This window comes from Ipomoea triloba, chromosome 1 (genome assembly GCF_003576645.1).
Source record: "Ipomoea triloba cultivar NCNSP0323 chromosome 1, ASM357664v1".
NCBI classification, from domain to species: domain Eukaryota; kingdom Viridiplantae; phylum Streptophyta; class Magnoliopsida; order Solanales; family Convolvulaceae; genus Ipomoea; species Ipomoea triloba.
Window position 1 is genome coordinate 35,969,654 of NC_044916.1, and position 22,994 is coordinate 35,992,647.

At 34.7% G+C, this 22,994-nt stretch overlaps 3 protein-coding genes across 3 annotated transcripts; all 3 read left to right on the top strand.

The window, feature by feature from the left end:
* The first annotated feature begins 2,223 nt into the window (after positions 1-2,223).
* LOC116022315 (amino acid permease 6-like) lies at positions 2,224-6,037 on the top strand. The gene is made up of 7 exons (XM_031262965.1): positions 2,224-2,399; positions 2,472-2,705; positions 2,797-2,890; positions 3,458-3,672; positions 3,827-3,975; positions 4,927-5,154; positions 5,417-6,037. Exons 1-7 carry the CDS (start codon positions 2,309-2,311, stop codon positions 5,837-5,839), a joined length of 1,434 nt encoding a protein of 477 aa, XP_031118825.1. The 5' UTR covers positions 2,224-2,308; the 3' UTR covers positions 5,840-6,037.
* A 4,734-nt stretch (positions 6,038-10,771) lies between these two features.
* On the top strand, positions 10,772-12,780 carry LOC116022261 (probable inactive poly [ADP-ribose] polymerase SRO3). Its single transcript, XM_031262896.1, has 4 exons — positions 10,772-11,924; positions 12,047-12,279; positions 12,353-12,492; positions 12,641-12,780. The coding sequence occupies exons 1-4, from the start codon at positions 10,828-10,830 to the stop codon at positions 12,734-12,736; spliced, it is 1,566 nt and encodes a 521-aa protein (XP_031118756.1). The 5' UTR covers positions 10,772-10,827; the 3' UTR covers positions 12,737-12,780.
* Positions 12,781-19,875: 7,095 nt separating this feature from the next.
* LOC116022244 (probable inactive poly [ADP-ribose] polymerase SRO2) lies at positions 19,876-22,181 on the top strand. Its single transcript, XM_031262875.1, has 4 exons — positions 19,876-21,097; positions 21,223-21,455; positions 21,539-21,678; positions 21,827-22,181. The coding sequence occupies exons 1-4, from the start codon at positions 19,986-19,988 to the stop codon at positions 21,920-21,922; spliced, it is 1,581 nt and encodes a 526-aa protein (XP_031118735.1). The 5' UTR covers positions 19,876-19,985; the 3' UTR covers positions 21,923-22,181.
* The last annotated feature ends 813 nt before the right edge of the window (positions 22,182-22,994 follow it).

A 22,994-nucleotide genomic window follows, 5' to 3' on the forward strand; every position in this document is an offset into this window, starting at 1 on the left:
AGTTAATGAACTAATAAAATTACTATATTCTTATTGAATCCTCAAACCCTTGTCAAAGTGGTAATAATTTAAGTAGTTCAGAACGCTTGATTATATATTACACTATAGTTAATAAACCTTTGATATTCTTGCTTTTTGAAAAAGTTACCAATATCTTGGCAAACTATTTCCCCCCACTAATGGTGCCTACTTAGTTGAAGGATATTTCCTATATTTCTTCAGCCAATTCAATGCACAATTGCTCATGCATCATATCAATGCAACTTTTTGCCTGTTTTTTTAGAAGTAAACCCACACATGATCGCTCGCTGCTAATACAATTAATAATAATGCACCCAAGGCTCTGAAAGGAGTGATGACCGAGTGGATAAAACATTATTATCAGTTCGTATTTAGATCACGTATTATTAATACAATTAATAATAATGCACCCAAGGCTCTGAGGGAGTGATGACTGAGTAGATAAAACATGATTCTCAGTTCGTATTAGAAGATCATGTATTTAAATTTTGCCAACATTCTCTCAGTTGAGTCCGTTACACAGAGTTTTCCTAATACGATTTATTGTGTGATTTGTAAACTATTATACAAGAGTTAGGTTTATTCAATACACATTCAGAATTTTGGATAGTATTTTTTTAGTCACCCAAAATATAATCAACCCCATAACCAAACCTAAAAGTTCCCTTATAAAAAAATTTACCTATTACCACGGATTAAGGTATAAGATTTGACTTATCACCCAAAAAAAGGTGAAGATTAGACTGTTAACTAAAATGTGGTTCAAATTAGAATCTTAAAGAAGATTAATCTGAAAATTAAAAAATACTTAAATGATTAAAGAATCGTATACTCTATGATAAATAATTACAATCCCAAAGTTTCACGCAACATATATGATGCCTTATTAAGGGACCATTGTACAGAACAACATATATACCATATATGCCCCGCACCATTAAATAAATGAAAACCTTACCTTTTTTTTTTCTTATTTTTTTTTCACTATAAGGTATTTTTCGCGTTTTACTACATCTGATATATGAATTTATTTTGATTAAAATAAACTTCTCTGAATAGAAACACACATAAATAATGAATAAGTGATATGGGGCCAAGAAAACCAAATAAGTTGGCGTACCCTACTGTTATACAAGTACGCAATTTCTTTGGAAATTTCAATGGATGGTTAGCATAAAGGTCAGTTTCACTTTGAGTGGTTTGGACCAAACGCATCAAAATGGGGGACCCTTGTAAGAAGAGGTGGGTCGTAGGGGGGCGTACGGCGGCGGTCGTCTGAGCGCCACCACCCCACACGAACATGAAATGCACGTTCAAGGGTGCATATTAGTTCCTGGGTTGATTGAAATGCAACACGCATAGTACCTTCCTAGCTAATTTCACTTAAAGCCTAAAAATTAAACCTTTCGTTCTTTAGTATGCATGGTAGTTCAAGGTTTTGTTTTGTTTCACCCAAATTGTCATTATTCTTGCCTTTAAGTTTGTTGGGAACTTTCTATTTGTATAGTATGTTTGTATGGTTTTCACTCGCGCAAGAAAAAGACAGATCCTAAACTCTTTAGCATGACAGACACGTTAAATCTGTAAAAAGACGGATCCTAAATTCTTTAACATGACAGACATGTTAAATCGGTATGTATTTAAAAAAAAAAAAATTAGTCACATATAATAAAAGGTCCATGGTCTTGCACTTTCCTTAAAATCATTTTTTATATATATAGCCTAGATTATCCCCATAAATCCATCCCCAGACCTATGAAAAGATAAATCAAGCCAATTCGCTTCTTCCCGAGTGTGCTGAAAGCGTTGTAGTGTTAATTTTTCTTTTTTCATTTTTTCATTTTGAACTTGTAATATATAAAATTCATAATGCATTTAGACTAAAATGATCTGAATATATTTTGACTTGATCCAAAATGTTAATTTTTTCAACTAACACCTACAAAATCCATCTTTAACGGTTGGCCGTTCGAACAGCTATCCGTCTTTAAATATTACAATTACATTATCGGTTGACTGTTCGAACAGTGATCCATCTTTAAATATTACAATTACATTATCGGTTGGCAGTTCGAACAGTTCACTTACTAACTACAGTGTAGGTGGGAGTTACAAAATATCTACTTTTTTTAAGTTTAGCCGTAGGCCACTTGTTCCCCTTTTTCCAAGTATATATATCCGCATCCTGCCTGCTCTAAGCTCCATAATATAATCCGTCGAGTCTCCCACAGATAGAGAGACAAGTACATACTCAAAAGTAGAGGTTGAGAGAGTCGAGGTTACTGAAATGGCTGTCGGAAAAGAACCTATGTATGTGGATCAGGAAAATGGAGAGATTCAGAAGAATTTCGACGACGATGGAAGAGAGAAGAGAACTGGTACGTACAAATAATACATAATAAATTAGTGTTTTCCCATGTTCTATGTTAATTAACTTGTTTGAACTGAAGGGACTCTGCTGACGGCGAGCGCGCACATAATCACGGCCGTGATTGGGTCGGGAGTGCTGTCTTTAGCTTGGGCCATCGCTCAGCTCGGCTGGGTCGCCGGTCCGGCGGTTCTCATGGCCTTCTCCTTCATCACTTACTTCACCTCCACCCTTCTCGTCGACTGTTACCGCTCGCCCGGCCCCATCGACGGCAAGAGAAACTACACCTACATGGACGTCGTCCGTTCTCATTTAGGTAAATAAAACCTTAATTTTCTCGACGCCGGCCACCGTGAATTTCGCCGACCAAATTCGTAATTAAACCGTTTGGGTTCTTGTCGTCGCAGGTGGCGTTAAGGTTCAGCTGTGCGGGCTTGCTCAGTACGCTAATCTTGTCGGAGTCACTGTCGGTTACACCATCACCGCTTCCATTAGTATGGTGTAAGCATTCAAACCAAAGAATCCCCACCGCCCAACTATTTTTCCTTATTTACCTACCATTCTTGCCTTTTACATTTCACTTTTCAACAATAAATTTTCACCTCTTCTTTTGTTCAACTCTAAAAAATAAAATATTTCTTACCTTACTCATAATTTATCACTCAGAAACAAACTGAACTGCATCTACCAATAATTTTTTTTAAAAATTTAAATAAAACATAATTTGTTTATCTAAAAATTACGAATTCAATTTAGTAATAGAGAATTTTTTGACCACCCAAGAAAAAGAATCTATTTTTAACTGTCACTTTTTAACGGCACCGTCCAAGCTTTTGAAAAGGAGAACAAAATCTCATACTTTTCTTTTTCATAGTATTATATGATATCACATGAGCACAGTTTCTCACCTGTCAGGAAGCTTTAAAAATATACATTTTTAAAGGTGACGTTTTTGAAATTGTTGCTTAATTTACGTTCGATGAATGAATTAGATTATTCATATGACGACAATAATGGCTTGTCGTCTATGAAGTCCAATAATTGACTAATGTCTCGTTTTCCTAACAGAGCTGTGAAGAAGTCCAACTGTTATCACAAAGAGGGCCACGATTCCCCTTGCAGCATATCAAACTACCCTTTCATGATCGTCTTCGCCATAATCCAGATAATTCTGAGCCAAATTCCAAACTTCCATAAGCTCTCATGGCTGTCTATACTCGCCGCCGTCATGTCTTTCGCCTATTCCACCATTGGCCTCGGACTCTCCATAGCCAAAGTCGCAGGTATATTTATATATGCTGTGTTCTTGGATCTGAGAATATAATGCGTTCACATGGAAAACCATAAGGATATGCATAATAACCACCGAAAATTCAAAGGACAATAATTTAATGTGTATTATTATTAATTTTTGTGACGTTAAAATAATGCAAATAGGTCATGGGCCGCACCACGTAAGGACAAGCCTAACAGGGGTGGAGGTTGGGGTGGACGTGTCAGGAACAGAGAAAATTTGGAGAACCTTCCAGGCTATCGGGGATATCGCGTTCGCTTATGCCTACTCCACCGTTCTCATTGAGATTCAGGCAAGTTCATTTATCATATACATCATCGTTTATAAATGTATACTTATCTATGCACGGAACAACTACCCGTTGACTTTGAGTTGTAACGTAGCTATAAATAGTAAATTTGACTTTGAGTTTATTACGAAATACTCTTATTAGTATTGTCTAGCATCATTGAATGAGAATCACACTTACTTTTAAATGACGGATTTAACTTAGATTAGATGTCGACCTTTTTTGAGTGCATGAATAAAGAGCAATACAACGTGGAAGGATGGTTTTGAATGGAGTATTGCCCGTATTGGGTCCGTGTCTTATCCTGGACAATGAAACAAAATTGTTGTCGATTTCTTGTCTCTTCTGGATAACCTAATTGCGTGTGGAAATTGGAAAGAATTTCACAGTTTCTTGGGTAATTATGATTCAATAATTAAAGACTTGATTTTTATAGGTAAAATATGTGACTTGATTATTCGAGTTAATCCCTAATCACTATCTGAAAGTGTAGCGGTGTCAGCTTTTGTGGTCTCGATTTAAAGGTTCTGTGATTGTAATAACTTGAAGGGTGAAATAAAGTGGTTTGTCGGTTACCTTAAAGAATAAGGTAGACAATTTTTGTGAAGGACCATATTCAAAAGAGATGAACCACTAGTTTCAGTGTTTGGGCCAGGCCTTTTTCACGTAGATGTGAAAGCCCACTTTCATCTTTTTATGTCCGCCATCCTTTTTGGTATGGTCTTTTCTATGGTATTGTCACCATCTTTATTCCGATTTTTGGTGGCAAAGTTTAGTCGGGCCACCTTGATCTTAACGGGCCCTACCCGTGGGGTGAACGGTGAACCATAAAAATGAACGTGTATTAAGAGTGGGTCTTAGTATGTAAACTGATTTATTGTATAAGTACAAAACAATAACCGTAAGATATATAGAGTTTGATTCTTACTTAAGAAAGTCACGTTTTGAGTGCAGGATACCTTGCGATCACACCCACCGGAGAGCAAGGTAATGAAGAAAGCATCCGGTGTGGGAGTGTCCACGACAACCTTATTCTATGTCATGTGCGGCTGCCTTGGCTACGCTGCATTTGGGAACGATGCTCCCGGGAATTTCCTTACCGGTTTCGGTTTCTACGAGCCGTTTTGGTTGATCGACTTCGCTAACGTTTGCATTGCCATTCATCTCGTTGGAGCTTATCAGGTACTTTGTAATATATATATATATATATATATATATATATATATAATATAATATAATAATGTCACTCCAAAGATTACTTTAACACACAGATATAGAGGTGTCAATGCAGCCTGGCCAGTCCCATCAAGGGTTGTCAGGTTGTAATTTTAATGGGCCAAACCTCCAAAGCCCATATATTTGCCAGCCCTAATCTGTTTTACGGCGGGACGGTTTATGACTGGTCCGTGTGCTTGGGCCCACTTTTCTTGGCTTGTTTCCGCAGGTTTTCTGTCAGCCCATCTTCGGCTTCGTGGAGCTACGCTGCAGCCAAAAATGGCCGGAGAGCAAATTCATAACGGCGGAATACTCAATCAGAGTTCCATGCTTGGGATCTTACCCGCTCAACTTCTTCCGGCTAACATGGAGGACGGCATACGTGATAGTCACGGCCGTGTTGGCCATGATCTTCCCATTCTTCAATGACTTCCTGGGCTTGATCGGCGCCGCCTCATTTTACCCGTTGACGGTGTATTTCCCCATTGAGATGCACATCGCTCAAGCCAAAATCCCCAAATATTCATTCAGATGGACATGGCTCAAAATTCTGAGCTGGGCTTGCCTTGTCATCTCCCTTGTGGCCGCAGCTGGATCCATTCAGGGCCTCGCTTCTGATGTCAAGACATATAAACCTTTTAAAACTCAATGATATATCCATCCAGTTATTAGTAGTGTAAGTTCAAAGGCAGAATATGTAATGGTTTCAATAAAATGGATGGGATTAGTACTTAGTTGCTGGTAGTGAATGCAAGTGTATGCGTTTGTTTTGCAATTTTCATATAGCATTCAAGAGTTGTGTAGTTGTTAAATATAGCACTAAGGTAAGAGATTCCACTTTTTTTATGTTTACTATATGCATATGAAAGGTCATAAAATTACAAAAAAAAAAAAAAAAAAAAAAGGGTTTTCATTGCACCAATCCGTCTTAGCTACTACCTAATAAGGTAGGGGTCTGAGGCAACTCCATTGATGAATTTTATTGGTGGATAAAGTTTGGAGTGGTTGTCAACAATGACTACTTCAATTACACAGTGATTGCACAAACACACATGTTGTGCATTATTTGTGCACGTAATGTGCAACTTTTTATTTTTCTTTTCTTGTTTTTTTAGAAAATCTCGTACTTTTAATAATGTAATAATGATAGTTAGGTAGACAATTACAATGGCTATATAAAGTAAGAAATTTAAATATAATATATATGTTGTGATGGTTAATTATGGGTTTAAATTTTAGATGACAGCTCATATTAATGAATAATGTTATGTACTAATTACACCTTAAAAAAAAACCGTTTTAAATAAAAGAGCACATTTTATTTGCTTTCTTGAAAATTGTATCAAACACAATTATGAACATGTATGTCTATTGGGCCACCACCTTCAATTTCAATTCTTGCCTCCATTAATTCTGTTCTATAAGTAGAGCAACAATAAATCCAAACTAAGAAAATAACCAAACCAAGTGCACTAAAATAGAGGAATTGTGAAGAAGAAAAGTTAAGTGCATTAACACTAAAATCCAGTCCAATGTACAATAGGGGTGTCAAGGTGGGTTGAAGCCCGCAAACCAACACTAAATCACCTGCGATGGAGCGGGCTAGGGCCTAAAAATTTTATTCCGCAAAAAAGTAGGCCTCACGGGCTTTGGCCCACGCGGGCCGCGGGCTTCTCAAGAAATATATATTAATAACATGCAAAATTTAAAATATTTTATTTATAAATACGAAAAAAAATTAATATTATCTAGATTAAATTATTAGAATATAAAATAATAACACAATACTTTTTTAAAAAAATTTTAAACGTTGACCTACGAGTCCGCATGAGGCGGGCTAAAGTTACATAATCCTAGCCCACGAATAAAAAGGTTTGCGGTGGAGTGGGCCTAATGTGTTGGCCCGCATTGAGACCCCTATATCCACCCGACAAAATAAAGAGAGAAAATATCATCCCTATTATAGATGAGTAGATAATATTGAATGTGTGTATCGTAAATAACAGTAATGGTAATTATTTGAGTGATTGTGGTTGTTCATTAATTACATATAATCAGGGCAACAAGAAAGTATTACTAGTCCTTAGTCTTTACTAATATCGTGACACACTTTCATTCTTTTCTTGGGTTGAAAGAAAGAGTGTCACGATATTAGTAAGGAGCAAAATTTTACTTAGGGTTATTTGGAAAGCAGGAAAATGACTTCTAGAAAATGAGTCATTTTTCCAGAAAACATTTTCTTTTTCGGTGTTTGGTTCATTTGTGTGTTTGGTTCATAACAACGAAAAAGCTCATTTGTGTGTTTGGTTCATTCCAGAAAATGAATAGGAAAATGAGCAAAACTATATACTTTATCATTTTAATTATTATAATGCTAAAAGAGAACTTGTCTAAGACAATATAATCTTCAAATCTTTAACATAAATATAATTTCAGATATAAACCTAAACAATAAATTTATTTATTAAAAAAAAAAAAGAGGTTTCCCAAGCCGGAAACCAGATTGGTTTCCAGCTTTGGAACCAGATTTTGGATTTCCAAGTCGGAAACCAAAAGTTTGGTTTCCGGCTGTGGGTTTTGTACCCACGGCCGGAAACAAATTTCGATAGTGGTGAATTGGTGTTAGACCATGTTGCGAAGAAGCCGCGGAAAATGACTTCCCCTCAAAAAAAGGGGAAGTCATTTTCCATAAAAATGACACTATTTTCCATTGATCGGATTCCATTTTCCATTGACTTTGGTATTTTCCTCCTTCCCAAAGAAATCATTTTCCGAGTTTTCAAACACACCCTTAATAAGAGTATATTTATTATTTTCTTATAATAGAATGTAATAAACTAATAATGATAGTTAGGTAGACAATTAAAAGCGTTATATAAAGTAAAAAAAAATAAAGTTAAAGATAATACCTTATTGTAATCATTGATTATGGTTTCGAGTTTGGAATGACAACTCATAATAACGGGCATCAACATCACGTCTTTTTCTAAAGGGATCATAATAACGGGCATCAACATCAACTACAATATTATTGATTTATTTGTTTTCTCAAAAACAGTATCAAATATAATTATTTGTTTATTTTCGATGGTGCTGTGAGCATTGTAGTGTCAATATATATATATATATATATATATATAAAAGTAAAGAAAAGAAAAAGAAGATAATATGTTGTAATCATGTCGTTGATTATATATGGGTTTGAGTATTTGATTTAGAAAAAGAAAAAAACATACTAGTATTTGATTTAGAAAAAGAAAAAAATAAAGTATGTTATGGTATCATTTCATATTCTTCAATCTTCATTCAATAAAATGAAGACATTTGATGAAAAATTTATTTTATAAGAATATCTCCAACAATAGAGTTTTTTGGTTGACTTTTTACGTGCACTTGTTGGGCATCTACTGTGCAAAGAACAAGATCATTTTTTTTTTGGGTTAAAAATCCAAAAATAAGCTATAACATTCTAATTTTGTCCCAGACAACTTTTACACCATAGTTGAAGTCTATAATTCCTCTATCAAAGTTTAGTTTACGGGGTAGTGAACTAGTGATAAATTCTATTATTATCCCGAAAGCTACAAATATACACCGGACATATCTTGGCTCAAAAAGAACTACAACGTTCTTCATATAGATGGTGAGAGATAGAGAATAGTTAGAAAAGTATTAGAGATAACTAGTGCGCGGGGCATACCCTAGTAGTAAGGACTGCACAAAGTCCGAATAAATAGCGCGTACTGATACAAATACACGGGACATACCTCGGAACAAGGCAATTGCACACTTTTTAAGTTCCATGACCCAATTGCACAAAAACGATAAGTAGTGGCCTATGGACGAGGTCCTGTACACTTAAAATTAGTCTGAGCGGATAATTAGATAATATCAAAATTACATATATGTGAGTAAATTACGGTAATTGTACTACGTAAGTAGGTGGTTCATAATTATGTAAATGTTTACAAGCTAGAAATATATAAGTAATTACAATTACTCTCACTTTTATTCTTTTTTTTTTTTTGCTCCCAATAATATCAAAACACAATTATTCATTAAAATAATATTTTTAAAAATAGAAATTAAATTTATATATAAATATCATCCTGATTATAGATGGGTAGATAGTATTTAAGGTAAATGTACGCAAATTATGGTAATTGTAAATGGGTGGTTGTGGTGATCCCATGGTGCATTCAATGTATGTATGTAGGTAGGGAAGGGTAATTATTAATTTGAGTAATTAATCCATAAAAATGTGCTTCGCTTCATTTTCTTCTTTGAATCGAATCAATACAAGTGAAAACGTTACAGTTTACACCATAATATTACACTTCAGGGATATTTGGTTGGATGAACAAAATTTCTATAGAAAAAGTTTTTCTAAAAGTAAAGGAAAATGAAGTTTTATGTTATTTGATTCATGTAATTCAATTTTCTTTAATTTGAAAAATATTTCTAAAAGTTGAGAAAAATAAATTCTATGCACAAAGTTGGATTTGGGAAGAAAATATAATTTGTTGGGCTATTATATCTTCACGTTAAAATCATGAAATTTTCAGACTATTCTATTCTATTCCTCTTTTTATTATTATTATTATTATTATTAAATATTTACACTTTATTACTTTTTTCCGGGCTATATAAAGTAAATAATAATAATAATAATAATAACAATAATAATAATAATACTAATAATAATAATAATAATATGTGCTAATCATCATTAATAACAAGTGCACTCACTAGTTGGATGGGCATCTTACACTCTCTGTCCTTTGCCACATAAACTTCTCTTTCCTCAATATATGCTAAAAGTCTAATGAAAATTCTCCAATGAATGCTCAAAGAGTACATTTATTATTTTTCTAGAATAATAATGATAGTTAGATAGACAATTACAATGACTATATAAAGTAAAAAAATTAAATATAATATTAACAATCATTAATTATAAGTTTAAATTTTATGTGACAACGCATATTAACAGTAAACGCAATGATCACATAATAACGTTATGTAATTACACATTTTTCTAAAAAGGGACCGTTTAAAATTAAAGATCACATTTTATTTGTTTTTGTTATAATTTTATTAATTATTAAACACAATTATGATAATGTGTAACGAATTTAAATAAGAGAATATTGATAATAAACGAATTCGTAACATTTACTGAAATTATACTTTATTCACATGATAATCCTTTTTAGGATAATTTAGTATCACTTTATTTGCATTTAATCCCCTCCCTCCCCGTTTAGAAATTAAAATATTCAGATTCCGTATGCACGCCAATGTTATTCGTCAAGTGTGAAATTCCTCATGTGCCCATAGGTTGCACGGCAATGTTGCTGTGCCCTGAGACCCATATTCGTCAACTCATCACGTGTGAAATTCCTCATATGCCCTTAATATGCACGCCATTGTTGCTTTGCCCTGAGACCCATATTCGTCAGTGCAATCAACAAGATCTATAAATAGGAAGGCGGCAAAGCTTTCTTCTTCAGGAGTTCTCAGTGTTCAGTCCTCACAGAGCTTCTCGTTAGATCTTTTGTATAAATAAAGGCGTAGGTTTCATTTGTTGTTGTTGTTGTTGATTTGAATTTTGTTGTTTTCTCTCTCTCGAATTCGGCCATGGATTTGAAATCGAAGGAGGTGAAAGTGACGGCGAAAGCCGTGGTGGCCGGTAAGGAGGGGACGGAGGAGGAGGAGGAGATCGGCGTCGTTTCGCGCGTTGTGGATAGCGGTAGGATTGCGGTTACGATTCCGGGGTCTGTCCCGGCGAAACACGTGTCGGCGGGGCCGTCATTTCCTCCTGCGCGGCGGCTCTACGACCCCGTGCAACTGCTGGTCCAGAATTTCTCGAATCTCAAGCGGAGCGGTGAACCGGCCCGGTTCATGCGGTACGTTGAGGAGTCGTGGGTGGACGTGGAGGCGGAGGTGTTTGAGGCGGTGAAAGCGGGGTTTTCGAAGGGCGTTTCGTCTGTGGAGACTGAAATTGGAGGCTCGAAATGTGTTTTCGACTTGCACCGAATGATCGAACTCAATCTGGATACTGGGGCTTTCCGATCGGTTGCATGGATTGATGTGAAGGGTATGTGCTTTTTCCCCAAGTCTTTCGTTTGCTCCCAGGACGGTGAAAATGGTTTGGTTAATTTGGGCGAGGAGCCAAAGAATGAAGTTGTTGGGAATGCAAATGAGAAGCGGTACTTGGTGCAACCGGAGCTTGAAATTGAGATTGAATTTACTGATGATTCGCAAAATGAAGCGAACCAGGCGAAATTAAATAAGCGAAAGAGGGAGATCATAGAGCCTGAGGGAAATTCATCTAAGGAAAAAGGGAAAAATGTCCAAGAGTGTGAATTAGTTTCCCCCAGGTGGGCAAATACGAGGTCGGTGGCAAAGCAGGAGTTAGGGTATGAGGTAATGAGGGATTTGTTTGTCGCAGCCATGGCAGCTGTGGGGCCAGGTGCTATGATCACTGCCATTCATCAACGTGTGAGAAAAGGTGGTTCGGTGGAGAGAGCTGAATATGATGCTTTCCAGAAGCAGGCAGGACTGGTGAGACAAGCTAGAGGAAACACAAAGGTTGTTTTCGCATGGCTTGGAACAACAGTACAGGGAGTGCATAGTATTATGAGTCATGGATTTGGAGCAACTGGAATGATGTCTGGTTCTGGGCCTCTGGGTGCTGGTTTATACTTGTCACCTGTTCGATCACCTCGTATGAGGTATGCACTATGCAGTCTTTGCATAATGAAAATATTTGGATGTTGGGCTGGTTACATTTGGTTTGACACTTTGACATGTTATTCTCTGTTTTAGTTTTTGATCTTTTTGGTTGTCTGTTTAGTGCACTGACGGCGCAAGTAGATGAAAATGGTGAAAAACATTTAGTTTTCTGTCGAGTTATATTGGGGAAGTGTGGAAAGATTGAGGTAGGTTCTTTGCAATTGAGCCACTCAAGAATGGATTTTGATACTGGAGTGGATGATCTGAATAATCCACAATGGTATGGAGTGTTGTGTGCCAACCATGTTCTTCCAGAAGGTGTTCTTAGCTACAGGCCTGCTAATGTAGTGCCGGGTAATTTATTTCTTTGTTTCTTGGTATTTACTTGCATTGAGTAGTGTTACATATTTCAAAATTGATTTTATAGGCCGTGTGACTGCTGCTCCGTCTCACATGTTAGCCCCAAATGCTGCATCTGTGTTTTATCGAAAGCTGGTTTCCAAGCTGATTATCTCGCATCCACCACCAAAGGTGCAGGCATTGCAAGCTCTGTATAGCTCATTCATGGTAAGTATAGTTGAATTTTTTTATGCTTAGGTTTTGTTCAGTCAAAGATATCTGACAACTATACAGTAAGTAGAGTTAATATTGGTTGAAAATTCTGGTTTGTGTGCTTAACTTTTTTTTTTTGGTTTTGCTTTCATATGTTTCACAGTCTGGGAAACTTGGGAATGATGATTTCATGAGAGAACTAGGATCAGTAGTTGGGGATGAGGTGCTGCGCTCAACTATTCAGCAAATTCGTGGCTGAGAGGGATTTTCTTAAACTGCTATAATTGACCCCCCCAAAAAAAAGAAAGAAATCTTATACTAGAACATGTAGAAGTAATGGATGATAGGAATCTTAGAGGCAAAAGCCTTAGAGAGTAACATAATCTAGCTTTTGAACTCTAGAGATCTTTTACTTTTTGTTGTAGAAGTGAAAAACTTCCCTGTTTTCTTTGTTGTACTGTGCAACATTTGAACTTAATTACTTGTGTGTTTGGAACTTTAATTACTTGTGTGTTTGCAACATTTGGACTTCTTTCATATGCTTGCAACTTGTGCAAGAAAAACTGGGTGCATGCAAGATCTTTACCTCTCACTGTATTATTGGGTTTACAGACATGGGTGCATGTCTTATTTAACCATATGATCAATGCAAGTAAAGTTGTCTTTTGTTTGTCTGAAAAAGGAAGGCCAATAAAGAAACATAGATTACTTGCTGAATTTGTTTGTCTATACACATATAGACTGACAACTATTACAGAGCAAAGAAAAGTAGTTAGAATGGCCTTCAGGTAGGAATCTCACTTTCATTAATATCATTTTAATTAATAAATTTTGGGCAATTAGTGGACTTGTTGCTGTTTTACCAAGTGGAAATCGCAATGCTGCAATTCAAGTTATGATAGATTTCAAGAAATGATTTGATGTTATGCTTGTGTCTCTTTTTGTACAGACACACATACACATGTATGTATATGTGTTTATATATGTATATTTTTTTTGAGAATATTTATATATGTATATTTGTATCCTTACTTAAACTTAAAATTGTTTGATAAACTCTGCCATGGTCCATCTGGGGATATAATAAGTCTTTGTTGTGTTTCTAAACCTTTGTCATGGAAGAACATTTGTGCATAGGTGAAACTTAATATTTGACCTTACTCTTACTATTTTTGATTATGGTTTCGAGTTTGGAATGATAATTCATGATAATGGCCGTCAACATCACGGCTTTTTCTAAATGGATCATAATAACAGGCATCAGCATCAACAAGAATATTATCGATTTATTTGTTTTCTTAAAAATAGTATCAAATATAATTATTCGTTTCTTTTCGATGGTGCTGGGAGCGTTGTACTGTCAATTTTTCATTCCGTATTATCATTTTGAACTTTTAATATATCAAACTTACCATCTAGACTAAAATGATCTAAATATATTTTCACCTGACCCAAAATATTAATTTTTTCAACCAACACCTACAAAATCCATCTTTAAATATAACAATTACATCTTATCCTCCATATATATTACAATTACATCAATCGTTCGTAGTTTTAACAGTTCGCTTACTAACTACACTTTAGGTGAGACTTTCGAACCAAGTCATTTGATGATCTCACTTTAATTGCATTTAATCACCATACCGGTCGTTATCTTTTTTATTTTTTAAATTTTTGAATTCTGAAATTGAAGTATTCAAATAAAATTAAACTAGACCACACTGTGCATGAGTTATATAAAGTAACTAGTGTTTTATCGGTGTGATGCACGGAAAAAAATTTGTTATTATGAATTTAAATTTGAAAAATAAAAAAAATGTAAAGATGTTAAAAAACTTAAAATGTACAATATAATATATAGTTGGACTTTTATATATTTGGTCAAGTATCTATTTTCATAGCATACAAAATTAAAATTAAAATTTTGTTGGATTAATATATGTCTAATCATGTTCATATTTAGTTAAATTTATAGATAAAATTCACATAATTAAGTTGATTTATTTGTAATTGTATTTCGTATATATTATAATTACTATATATATATATATATATATATATATATATAAGTAGAAAAAAAAAGATAATATGTTGTAATCATATCGTTGATTATATATGGGTTTGAGTATTTGATTTAGATAAAGAACAAAAAGTATGTTATGGTATTTTTCATTTCATATTCTTCAATCTTCGACATTTGATAATAGTTTTATTTTATAAGAATATCTCCAAAAATAGAGTTTTTTGGTTGACTTTTTTACGTGCACTTGTTGGGCATCTACTGTGCAAAGAACTAGATCATTTTCATTTGTTTTTTTTTTGTTAAAAAATCCAAAAATAAGCTATTGTTATGGAATAAAAAGAAATAAGGTGGATGTCCAAAGAGAGAATTGAACCCAAGATTACTTGGTGCAAAAAAAGAGTCTTACCAACTAGACTATAAGTCCTATTATGTCACTACTTACATGCATTAAATATTAAATGCAAAGGCTCAACATGCAATCAGTAAGTTCCAAAAAGGTGATGACTCATGTTGCTGGGAATTGAACACGCATCCTCTATGTTGACTATTTAGTGACTAAAGCTTTTAAGAGCTTGACACACCAGTTCAACTAGCCAAGACACCTATCTATCTTTTGTATAAATGATATTAATTTATTCCCATGCTGAACATATAAATACCTTCACACCCTTTGTAGAAATTATCCGATCAGAAGTAAATACAAGAGTATAAATTTTCTCTTTCTTCTCATTCCATTATACTGTTGTTCTTACTATTAATATTATCATTATATTAGTATTATTGTTGTTATTATTCATAACAGCTATAACATTCTAATTTTTTCCCAGACAACTTTTACACCATAGTTGAAGTCTATAATTCTTCTATCAAAGTCTAGTTTACGGGGTAGTGATGAACTAGTAGTGATAAATTATATTATTATCTCGAAGACTACAAATATACACAGGAAATATCTTGGCTCAAAAAGAATACAACGTCCTTCATATAGATTGTGAGAGATAGAGAATAGTCAGAAAAGTATTAGAGATAGAAAAGTATTTGAGATAATAATAACAAGTGCGCGGGGCATACCCTAGTAGTAAGGATTGCACAAAGTCGGAATAAATAGCGCGTACTAATACAAATACACGGGACATACCCCGGAACAGGGCAATTGCACACTTTTTAAGTTCCATGACCCAATTGCACAAAAGTAATAAGTATTGGCCCTATGGACGAGGTTATGTACATTTAAAATTAGTCTGAGTGGATAAGTAGATAATATCAAAACTACGTATATGTGAGTAAATTACGGCAATTGTACTACGTAAGTAGGTGGTTGTGGTGGTTCGTAATCATGTACATGTTTACAAGCTAGAAATATATAAGTAATTACAATTACTCTCACTTTTATTCTTTCTTTCTTTTTTTTTTTGCTCCCAATAATATCAAAACACAATTATTCATTAAAAAAATATTTTTAAAAATAGAAATTAAATTCTGCTTTCGGATATTTGATTGATGATATTAGAGAAATAGCATCCGAGATTAATGATGTTGTTTTCTATTTTGTAAAGCGATCTGCGAATTGCGTCGCTCATTCTGTTGCACGAGAGGCCTTTTCTGAGTCAGGTTGCGGGGAATGGTTTGACATTCCTCCTTATTTTCTTGTAGACATTCTTCTGCGTGATTTAATGAATTAATCCTTTATTCTCAAAAAAAAATTAAATTTATATATAAATATCATCCTGATTATAGATTTCAAAAAAAAAAAATCATCCTGATTATAGATGGGTAGATAGTATTTAAAGTATAGCTACGCAAATTATGGTAATTGTAAATGGGTGGTTGTGGTGATCCCATGGTGCATTCAATATATGTCGGTAGGGGAGGGTAATTATTAATTTGAGTATTTTTTTAAAATTAATTTGAGTAATTAATCCATAAAAATGTGCTTCGCTTCATTTTCTTCTTTGAATCGAATCAATACAAGTGAAAACTTTACAGTTTACACCATAATATTACACTTCATGATTATTTGGTTGGATGAAAAATAATTTTTATAGAAAAATTGTTTCTAAAAGTAAAAGAAAATGATGTTTTATGTTATTTGTTTCATGTAATTCAATTTTCTTTAATTTGAAAAATATTCCTAAAAGTTGAGAAAAATAAATTCTATGCACAAAGGTGGATTTGGGAAGAAAATATAACGTTGTTACTTTTTCTTCTTCTTTTTATTAAATATTTACACTTTATTACTTTTTCAGTAGGCACCGCTGATAAGCACAAATGATGAGTGTAAAAGAATGGTGTAATGTCGTTCCGCTGAGGATTGGTGTTATGGCACGAAACTGTGTGAATTACCAAGCACTAGAGTATATGAATTTATAGAATCCAAGTAACAGAGACTGAATGATGTGGAATAAAGGAAAGCAATTAATTAAGGTGAAAACTATATGATAAAAGGTATGGGCCAGATTAGGGGATTGTAATCTTGATATTCCAACCAACTCAGGATTAGGGAAAAAATATATAACCAGGGGATATATGGGCAATGCACAAAAGAATTCTACTCAGCTACTTTCGTAATCAATAAGAGAATTAGGCTAAAATTGCCCCACTGTCGTGATGCATCAATCGTAACCTTAAGCACCTAAGCATTGTAAGCCCCCAAAATTACCTCTACTTTCATAGAAGGAAAATTAGGTTGAAATTGGTAAGGCTCGAGGTCTCCATCCAACTTTCGTTGTAATGAGTCCCTCTCCTAGACTAGCAATTAATTCTGGCCACAAACCAATAACTAGTGCAAAGAAATCCCCAAATCAACATAAACCCTAGGTAAAAGATTCAATCACTTTATGCAATAATCATAAATCGAACATCAAGATTAACAATGGATCCCTAATCCAAACCCATAAACGAATTACTCCCGCATGATGAGAGTAAACACAGCAAAGCAAGAATAAATAACCATAAACTTCATAAGAAATAAAAGGGAAGAGAAACTTAACTGATAAAGAACAAATCCAACTTCAATCTTTGATTCCAATCTTGAAATAAAATAATCTAATGTAAAACTAGTCTAAACTATGCTGGGGAAATATAAACTAAAAGTTAGGGTTCAGAACTCTGTAAGGGACCTCCTTCAATTGTAGAGAATAGGTCAAATATATAGGAGGTAGATGGGCCTTGGCCCATTAGGCAACTTCCAATTCTTTTTCAACTTGTATTCTTCCTTGTAATTCCCTTTTCTTCCAGAACTTGTCCAAAATGCTCCAATATTCTTCCTTTGTTGTTCCTTGTAGATAAATCAACACTTGGACAATATAACACATAAACAATTTCCAATTTCACTAGGATACAGAAAATAACCTTCAAAACAACTAGAATAAGGGGTGAATAATTGTACAAAATAGCATATATCAACCGCAAAGTAATTAATTTTTCGGTGATTATTGAAATGTATTTGGTAATAAACTAATAACCACTGAAACGTTAAGCAACATAGGTGATGCAATTAAACACCTTTCGCAAGGTGCTCTGGAAGCACATTACGGTGCTGCTTGTATTACATTATAATAAAAATATTTATTATATTATTATAATAAAATATGTAATTATAATATAATTTATTGACATTATTATTGTTTGGAGCATATTGGTGTTTATATTCATATAATTCCTTATCATTTCAAATCCAACCAAACAATATAACACATCTTCCTGGTAATTTATTTTCTATGAAATTTTAATTTTGTTCCTCTTTCAAATATTTTATGCAAACTAAACGGGTTGTTAAATTAACCTTTTTCTATATTAAGGTAAAATAATGATATTTAGGTAGGCATCTTATACTCTCTGTCCTTTGCCACATAAACTTCTCTTTCCTCAACATATGCTAAAAGTCTAATGAAAATTCTCCATTGAATGCTCAAAGAGTACATTTATTGTTTTTCTAAAATAAGATGTAATAATGATAGTTAGGTATACAATTACAATGGCTATATAAAGTAAAAAAATTAACTATAATATTAGCAAATTATTAATTATGGGTTTAAATATTATGTGACAAACACATATTAACAGTCAACGTAATGATTACATAATAACGTTATGTAATTACACATTTTTCTAAAAAGGGACCGTTTAAAATTAAAGATCACATTTTATTTATTTTTGTTATAATTTTATTAATTATTAAACACAATATAATTATGATAATGTGTAACGGATTTAAATCATATGATATTGATAATAAACGAATTCGTAACATTTACTGGAATTATACTTTACTCACATGATAATCCTTTTTAGGATAGTTTAGTATCTTTTAATCCCCTCTCTCCCGTTTAGAAATTAAAATATTCAGATTCGGTATGATTTTTTTTGTTGGACCCTTTCAATGTGTATCAAATTATGATAATAAAATTCAAATTTCACACCATATTATATGTTACCTAGACTAGAATCCAATTCCCCCAAAAGGAAAAAAAATCATTATTCTAAGTCGGGAATAACAATTATTTAATATTAAAAAAAAAAACAAAGTTAAAATATCCCCAAACCAATAAGAATAATCCTTAAACGGATCCTACATCTTTTAATATTCACTGATCAATTTTATCCTAAAATGTCTAAAATATATTCACTTTCACTGAACGTTACCCTATGTCATTCATGACATTTTTAATACTTTGAAATTTGAATTGGATTTAGTTGATTACAATAAATACAAATAGTATGTAGTAGTTGGTTTGTTACAGGTGAATTGTTAATGTAAGCTTAATCTGATAAATTATTGTATGCGTGTTTTCTGTTAAAGAATTTTGCATTAAATCTTACACTTCTAAATTGCAAAAATATTGAATACTATGCATAAAAATAATCCACATGTACAAGTTATACATATATATTAATTTTAATTTGACCAAAAAAAAGAATAAAAAATTATTCTGGAATTTCTTTGGGCCGAAGAAATCTAAAAAAGGGCCGAATAAAGCCCAAATTATGAGGATTTGTAAATGCTGAGTCATTAATATTAATTGGAACCTAATCCACTGGATAGCAGCTCCTTCGTCTAGAAGTCAAGGAGAGATCACGCTTTGAACGTGAAATTCCTCATTCGCCCTTAGGTTGCACGCCAATGTTGGTGTGCCCTGAGACCCATATTCGTCAACTCATCAAGTTGTGAAATTCCTCATATGCACTTAGTATGCACGCCAATGTTGTTTTGCCCTGAGACCCATATTCGTCAAGTGTGAAATTCCTCATGTGCCCTTAAGTTGCACGCCAATGTTGCTGTGCCCTGAGACCCATATTCGTCAATGCACTCAACAAGATCTATAAATACGAAGGCGGCAAAACTTTCTTCTTCAGGAGTTCTCAGTGTTCAGTCCTCACAGAGCTTCTCGTTAGATTTTTTGTATAAAAGCGTAGGTTCGATATTTTGTTGTAGTTGTTTTCTTCGTTTTGTTTGTTTGATTTCTCTCTCTCGAATTCGGCCATGGATTTGAAATCGAAGGAGGTGAAAGTGACGGCGAAAGCCGTGGTGTCCGGCAAGGAGGGGACGGAGGAGGAGGAGGAGATCGGCGTCGTTTCGCGTGTTGTAGGTAGCGGTAGGATTGCGGTTACGATTCCGGTTCCTATCCCGGCGAAATTCGTGTCGGCGGGGCCGTCATTTGCTCCTGAACGGCGGCTCTACGACCCCGTGCGACTGCTGCTTCAGAATTACTCGAATTTCAAGCGGAGCGGTGAACCGGCCCGGTTTATGCGGTACGTTGAGGAGTCGTGGGTGGACGTGGAGGCGGAGGTGTTTGAGGCGGTGAAAGCGGGGTTTTCGAAGGGCGTTTCGTCTGTGGAGACTGAAATTGGAGGCTCGAAATGTGTTTTCGACTTGCACCGAATGATCGAACTCAATCTGGATACTGGGGCTTTCCGATCGGTTGCATGGATTGATGTGAAGGGTATGTGCTTTTTCCCCAAGTCTTTCGTTTGCTCCCAGGACGGTGAAAATGGTTTGGTTAATTTGGGCGAGGAGCCAAAGAATGAAGTTGTTGGGAATGCAAATGAGAAGCGGTACTTGGTGCAACCGGAGCTTGAAATTGAGATTGAATTCACTGATGATTCGCAAAATGAAGCGAACGATTTGAATGATAACGAGGCGAAATTAAGTAAGCGAAAGAGGGTGATCATAGAGCCTGAGGGAAGTTCAACTAACGAAAAAGGGAAAAATATCCAAGACTGTGAATTAGTTTCCCCCAGGTGGCCAAATACGAGGGTGGTGGGAAAGCAGGAGGTAGGGTATCAGATACTGGGGAATTTGTTTGTCCCAGGTATGGCAGCTGTGGGACCAGGTGCTATGATCACTGCCATTCATCAACGTCTGAGAAATGTTGGTTCGATGGAGAGAGCTGAATATTATGCTTTCCAGAGGCAGTCAGAACTCGTGAGACAAGCTAGAGGAAACAGTGAGGTTGTTTTCGCATGGTTTGGAACAACAGTACAGGGAGTGCATAGTATTATGACTCATGGATTTCGAGCACCTGGAATCATGTCTGGTTCTGGGCTTCTGGGTGTTGGTTTATACTTGTCACCTATTCGATCACCTCGTATGAGGTATGCACTATGCAGTCTTTGCATGCACTATTGGGTTGGTTACATTTGGTTTGACACTTTAACATGTTATCCTCTGTTTTTTAATTCTCTGTTTTAGTTTTTGATCTTTTTGGTTGTCTCTTTAGTGCAATGACGGCGCAAGTAGATGAAAATGGTGAAAAGCATTTAGTTTTGTGTCAAGTTATATTGGGAAAGTGTGAAAAGATTGAGGTAGGTTCTTTGCAATTGAGCCACTCAAGAATGGATTTTGATACTGGAGTGGATGATCTGAATAATCCACAATGGTATGGAGTGTTGCGTGCCAACCATGTTATTCCAGGTGCTGTGATTAGCTACAGGCCTGCTAATGTAGTGCCGGGTAATTTCTTTGTTTCTTGGTATTTACTTGCATTGAGCATTGAGCATTGAGTAGTGTTACATATTTCAAAATTGATTTTATAGGCCGTGTGACTGCTGCTCCATCTCTCATGTTTGCCCCAAATGCTGCATCTGTGTTTTATCAAACGCTGATTTCCAAGCTGATTATCTCGCTTCCACCACCAAAGGTGCATGCGGTGCAAACTCTGTATAGCTCATTGATGGTAAGTATAGTTGAATTTTTTGATGCTTAGGTTTTGTTCAGTCAAAGATATCTGAGAACTATACAGTAAGTAGAGTTAATATTGGTTGAAAATTCTGGTTTGCATGCTTAACTTTTTCTTTTTTGTTTTCCTTTCATATGTTTCACAGGCTGGGAAAGTTGGGAATGATGGTTTCATGAGGGAACTAGGATCAGTAGTTGGGGATGAGGTGCTGCGCTCAACTATTCAGCAAATTCGTGGCTGAGAGAGATTTTCTTAGTTTTAGTTGGAAGGACTTTGAAACTGCTATAATTGACCAAAAAAAAAAATGAAATCTTATACTAGAACATGTAGAAGTAATGGATGATAGGAATCTTAGAGGCAAAAGCCTTATAGAGAAACATAATCTAAGCTTTTGAACTCTAGAGATCTTTTACTTTTGTTGTAGAAGTGAAAAACTTCCCTGTTTTCTTTGTTGTATTGCAACATTTGAACTTCTTTACTTATGTGTTTGAAACTTGAAAGTTCTCTCTCTCGACTTCTTTCATATGCTTGCAACTTGTGCGAGGAAAACTGGGTGCATGCAAGATCTCTACCTCTCACTGTATTATTGGGTTTACAGACATGAGTGCATGTCTTACATGCAAATCTTATTTAACCATATGAATGCAAGTAAAGTTCTCTTTTGTTTGTCTGAAAAAGGAAGGCCAATAAAGAAACATAGATTACTTGCTGAATTTGTTTGTCTATACACATATAGGGATATATGTGTTTATATATGTATATGCATATGTATATTTATATCCCTACTTTTTTTTTTTATATATCCCTACTTAAACTTAAAATTGTTTGATAAACTCTGCCACGGTCCATCTAGGGATATAATAAGTCTTTGTTGTGTTTCTAAACCTTTGTCATGGAAGAACATTTGTGCATAGGTGAAACTTAATATTTGACCTTACTCTTACTATTTTTGTACATCAAATTCTTGGCATTACTATCAAGCTTTTCTGGTATGTATTACTACATTCCATTCATTAGAGTGCTCTGATAATAGAATTTGAGTTCTCCATGTGCATTGCCATTTATTTTAATGCTATTTTTAGAAATTCCCCCCATGAGTCTTTTTCCTTTTGTGTTGATTCTGTGTGACTATGATTGAAGACAGTTGCTATATTCTATAGAGTTATTGGGGATTTGTGATAGAATTTTAGAAAAAGACAACTTAGCTAATATATCTTTGGCTATAGTGTGTGCATGGATGACTTTTTGATGGCAGACTAATAGAGTAAATATGCAAAGAGGGTTCTGTCTTCAGCAAGTTGAAGCTGCAAGAG

Excerpts from the sequence above, each read along its gene's own strand:
- LOC116022244 (XM_031262875.1), top strand. The coding sequence starts at position 19,986 with ATGGATTTGAAATCGAAGGAGGTGAAAGTGACGGCGAAAGCCGTGGTG. Across the intron at positions 21,098-21,222 it reads ATTCGATCACCTCGTATGAG|TGCAATGACGGCGCAAGTAG; the intron begins GTATGCACTATG and ends TTGTCTCTTTAG. Across the intron at positions 21,679-21,826 it reads CTCTGTATAGCTCATTGATG|GCTGGGAAAGTTGGGAATGA; the intron begins GTAAGTATAGTT and ends TATGTTTCACAG.
- LOC116022315 (XM_031262965.1), top strand. The coding sequence starts at position 2,309 with ATGGCTGTCGGAAAAGAACCTATGTATGTGGATCAGGAAAATGGAGAG. Across the intron at positions 2,400-2,471 it reads TGGAAGAGAGAAGAGAACTG|GGACTCTGCTGACGGCGAGC; the intron begins GTACGTACAAAT and ends TTTGAACTGAAG. Across the intron at positions 2,706-2,796 it reads CGTCGTCCGTTCTCATTTAG|GTGGCGTTAAGGTTCAGCTG; the intron begins GTAAATAAAACC and ends TTGTCGTCGCAG.
- LOC116022261 (XM_031262896.1), top strand. The coding sequence starts at position 10,828 with ATGGATTTGAAATCGAAGGAGGTGAAAGTGACGGCGAAAGCCGTGGTG. Across the intron at positions 12,280-12,352 it reads GCCTGCTAATGTAGTGCCGG|GCCGTGTGACTGCTGCTCCG; the intron begins GTAATTTATTTC and ends TTGATTTTATAG. Across the intron at positions 12,493-12,640 it reads CTCTGTATAGCTCATTCATG|TCTGGGAAACTTGGGAATGA; the intron begins GTAAGTATAGTT and ends TATGTTTCACAG.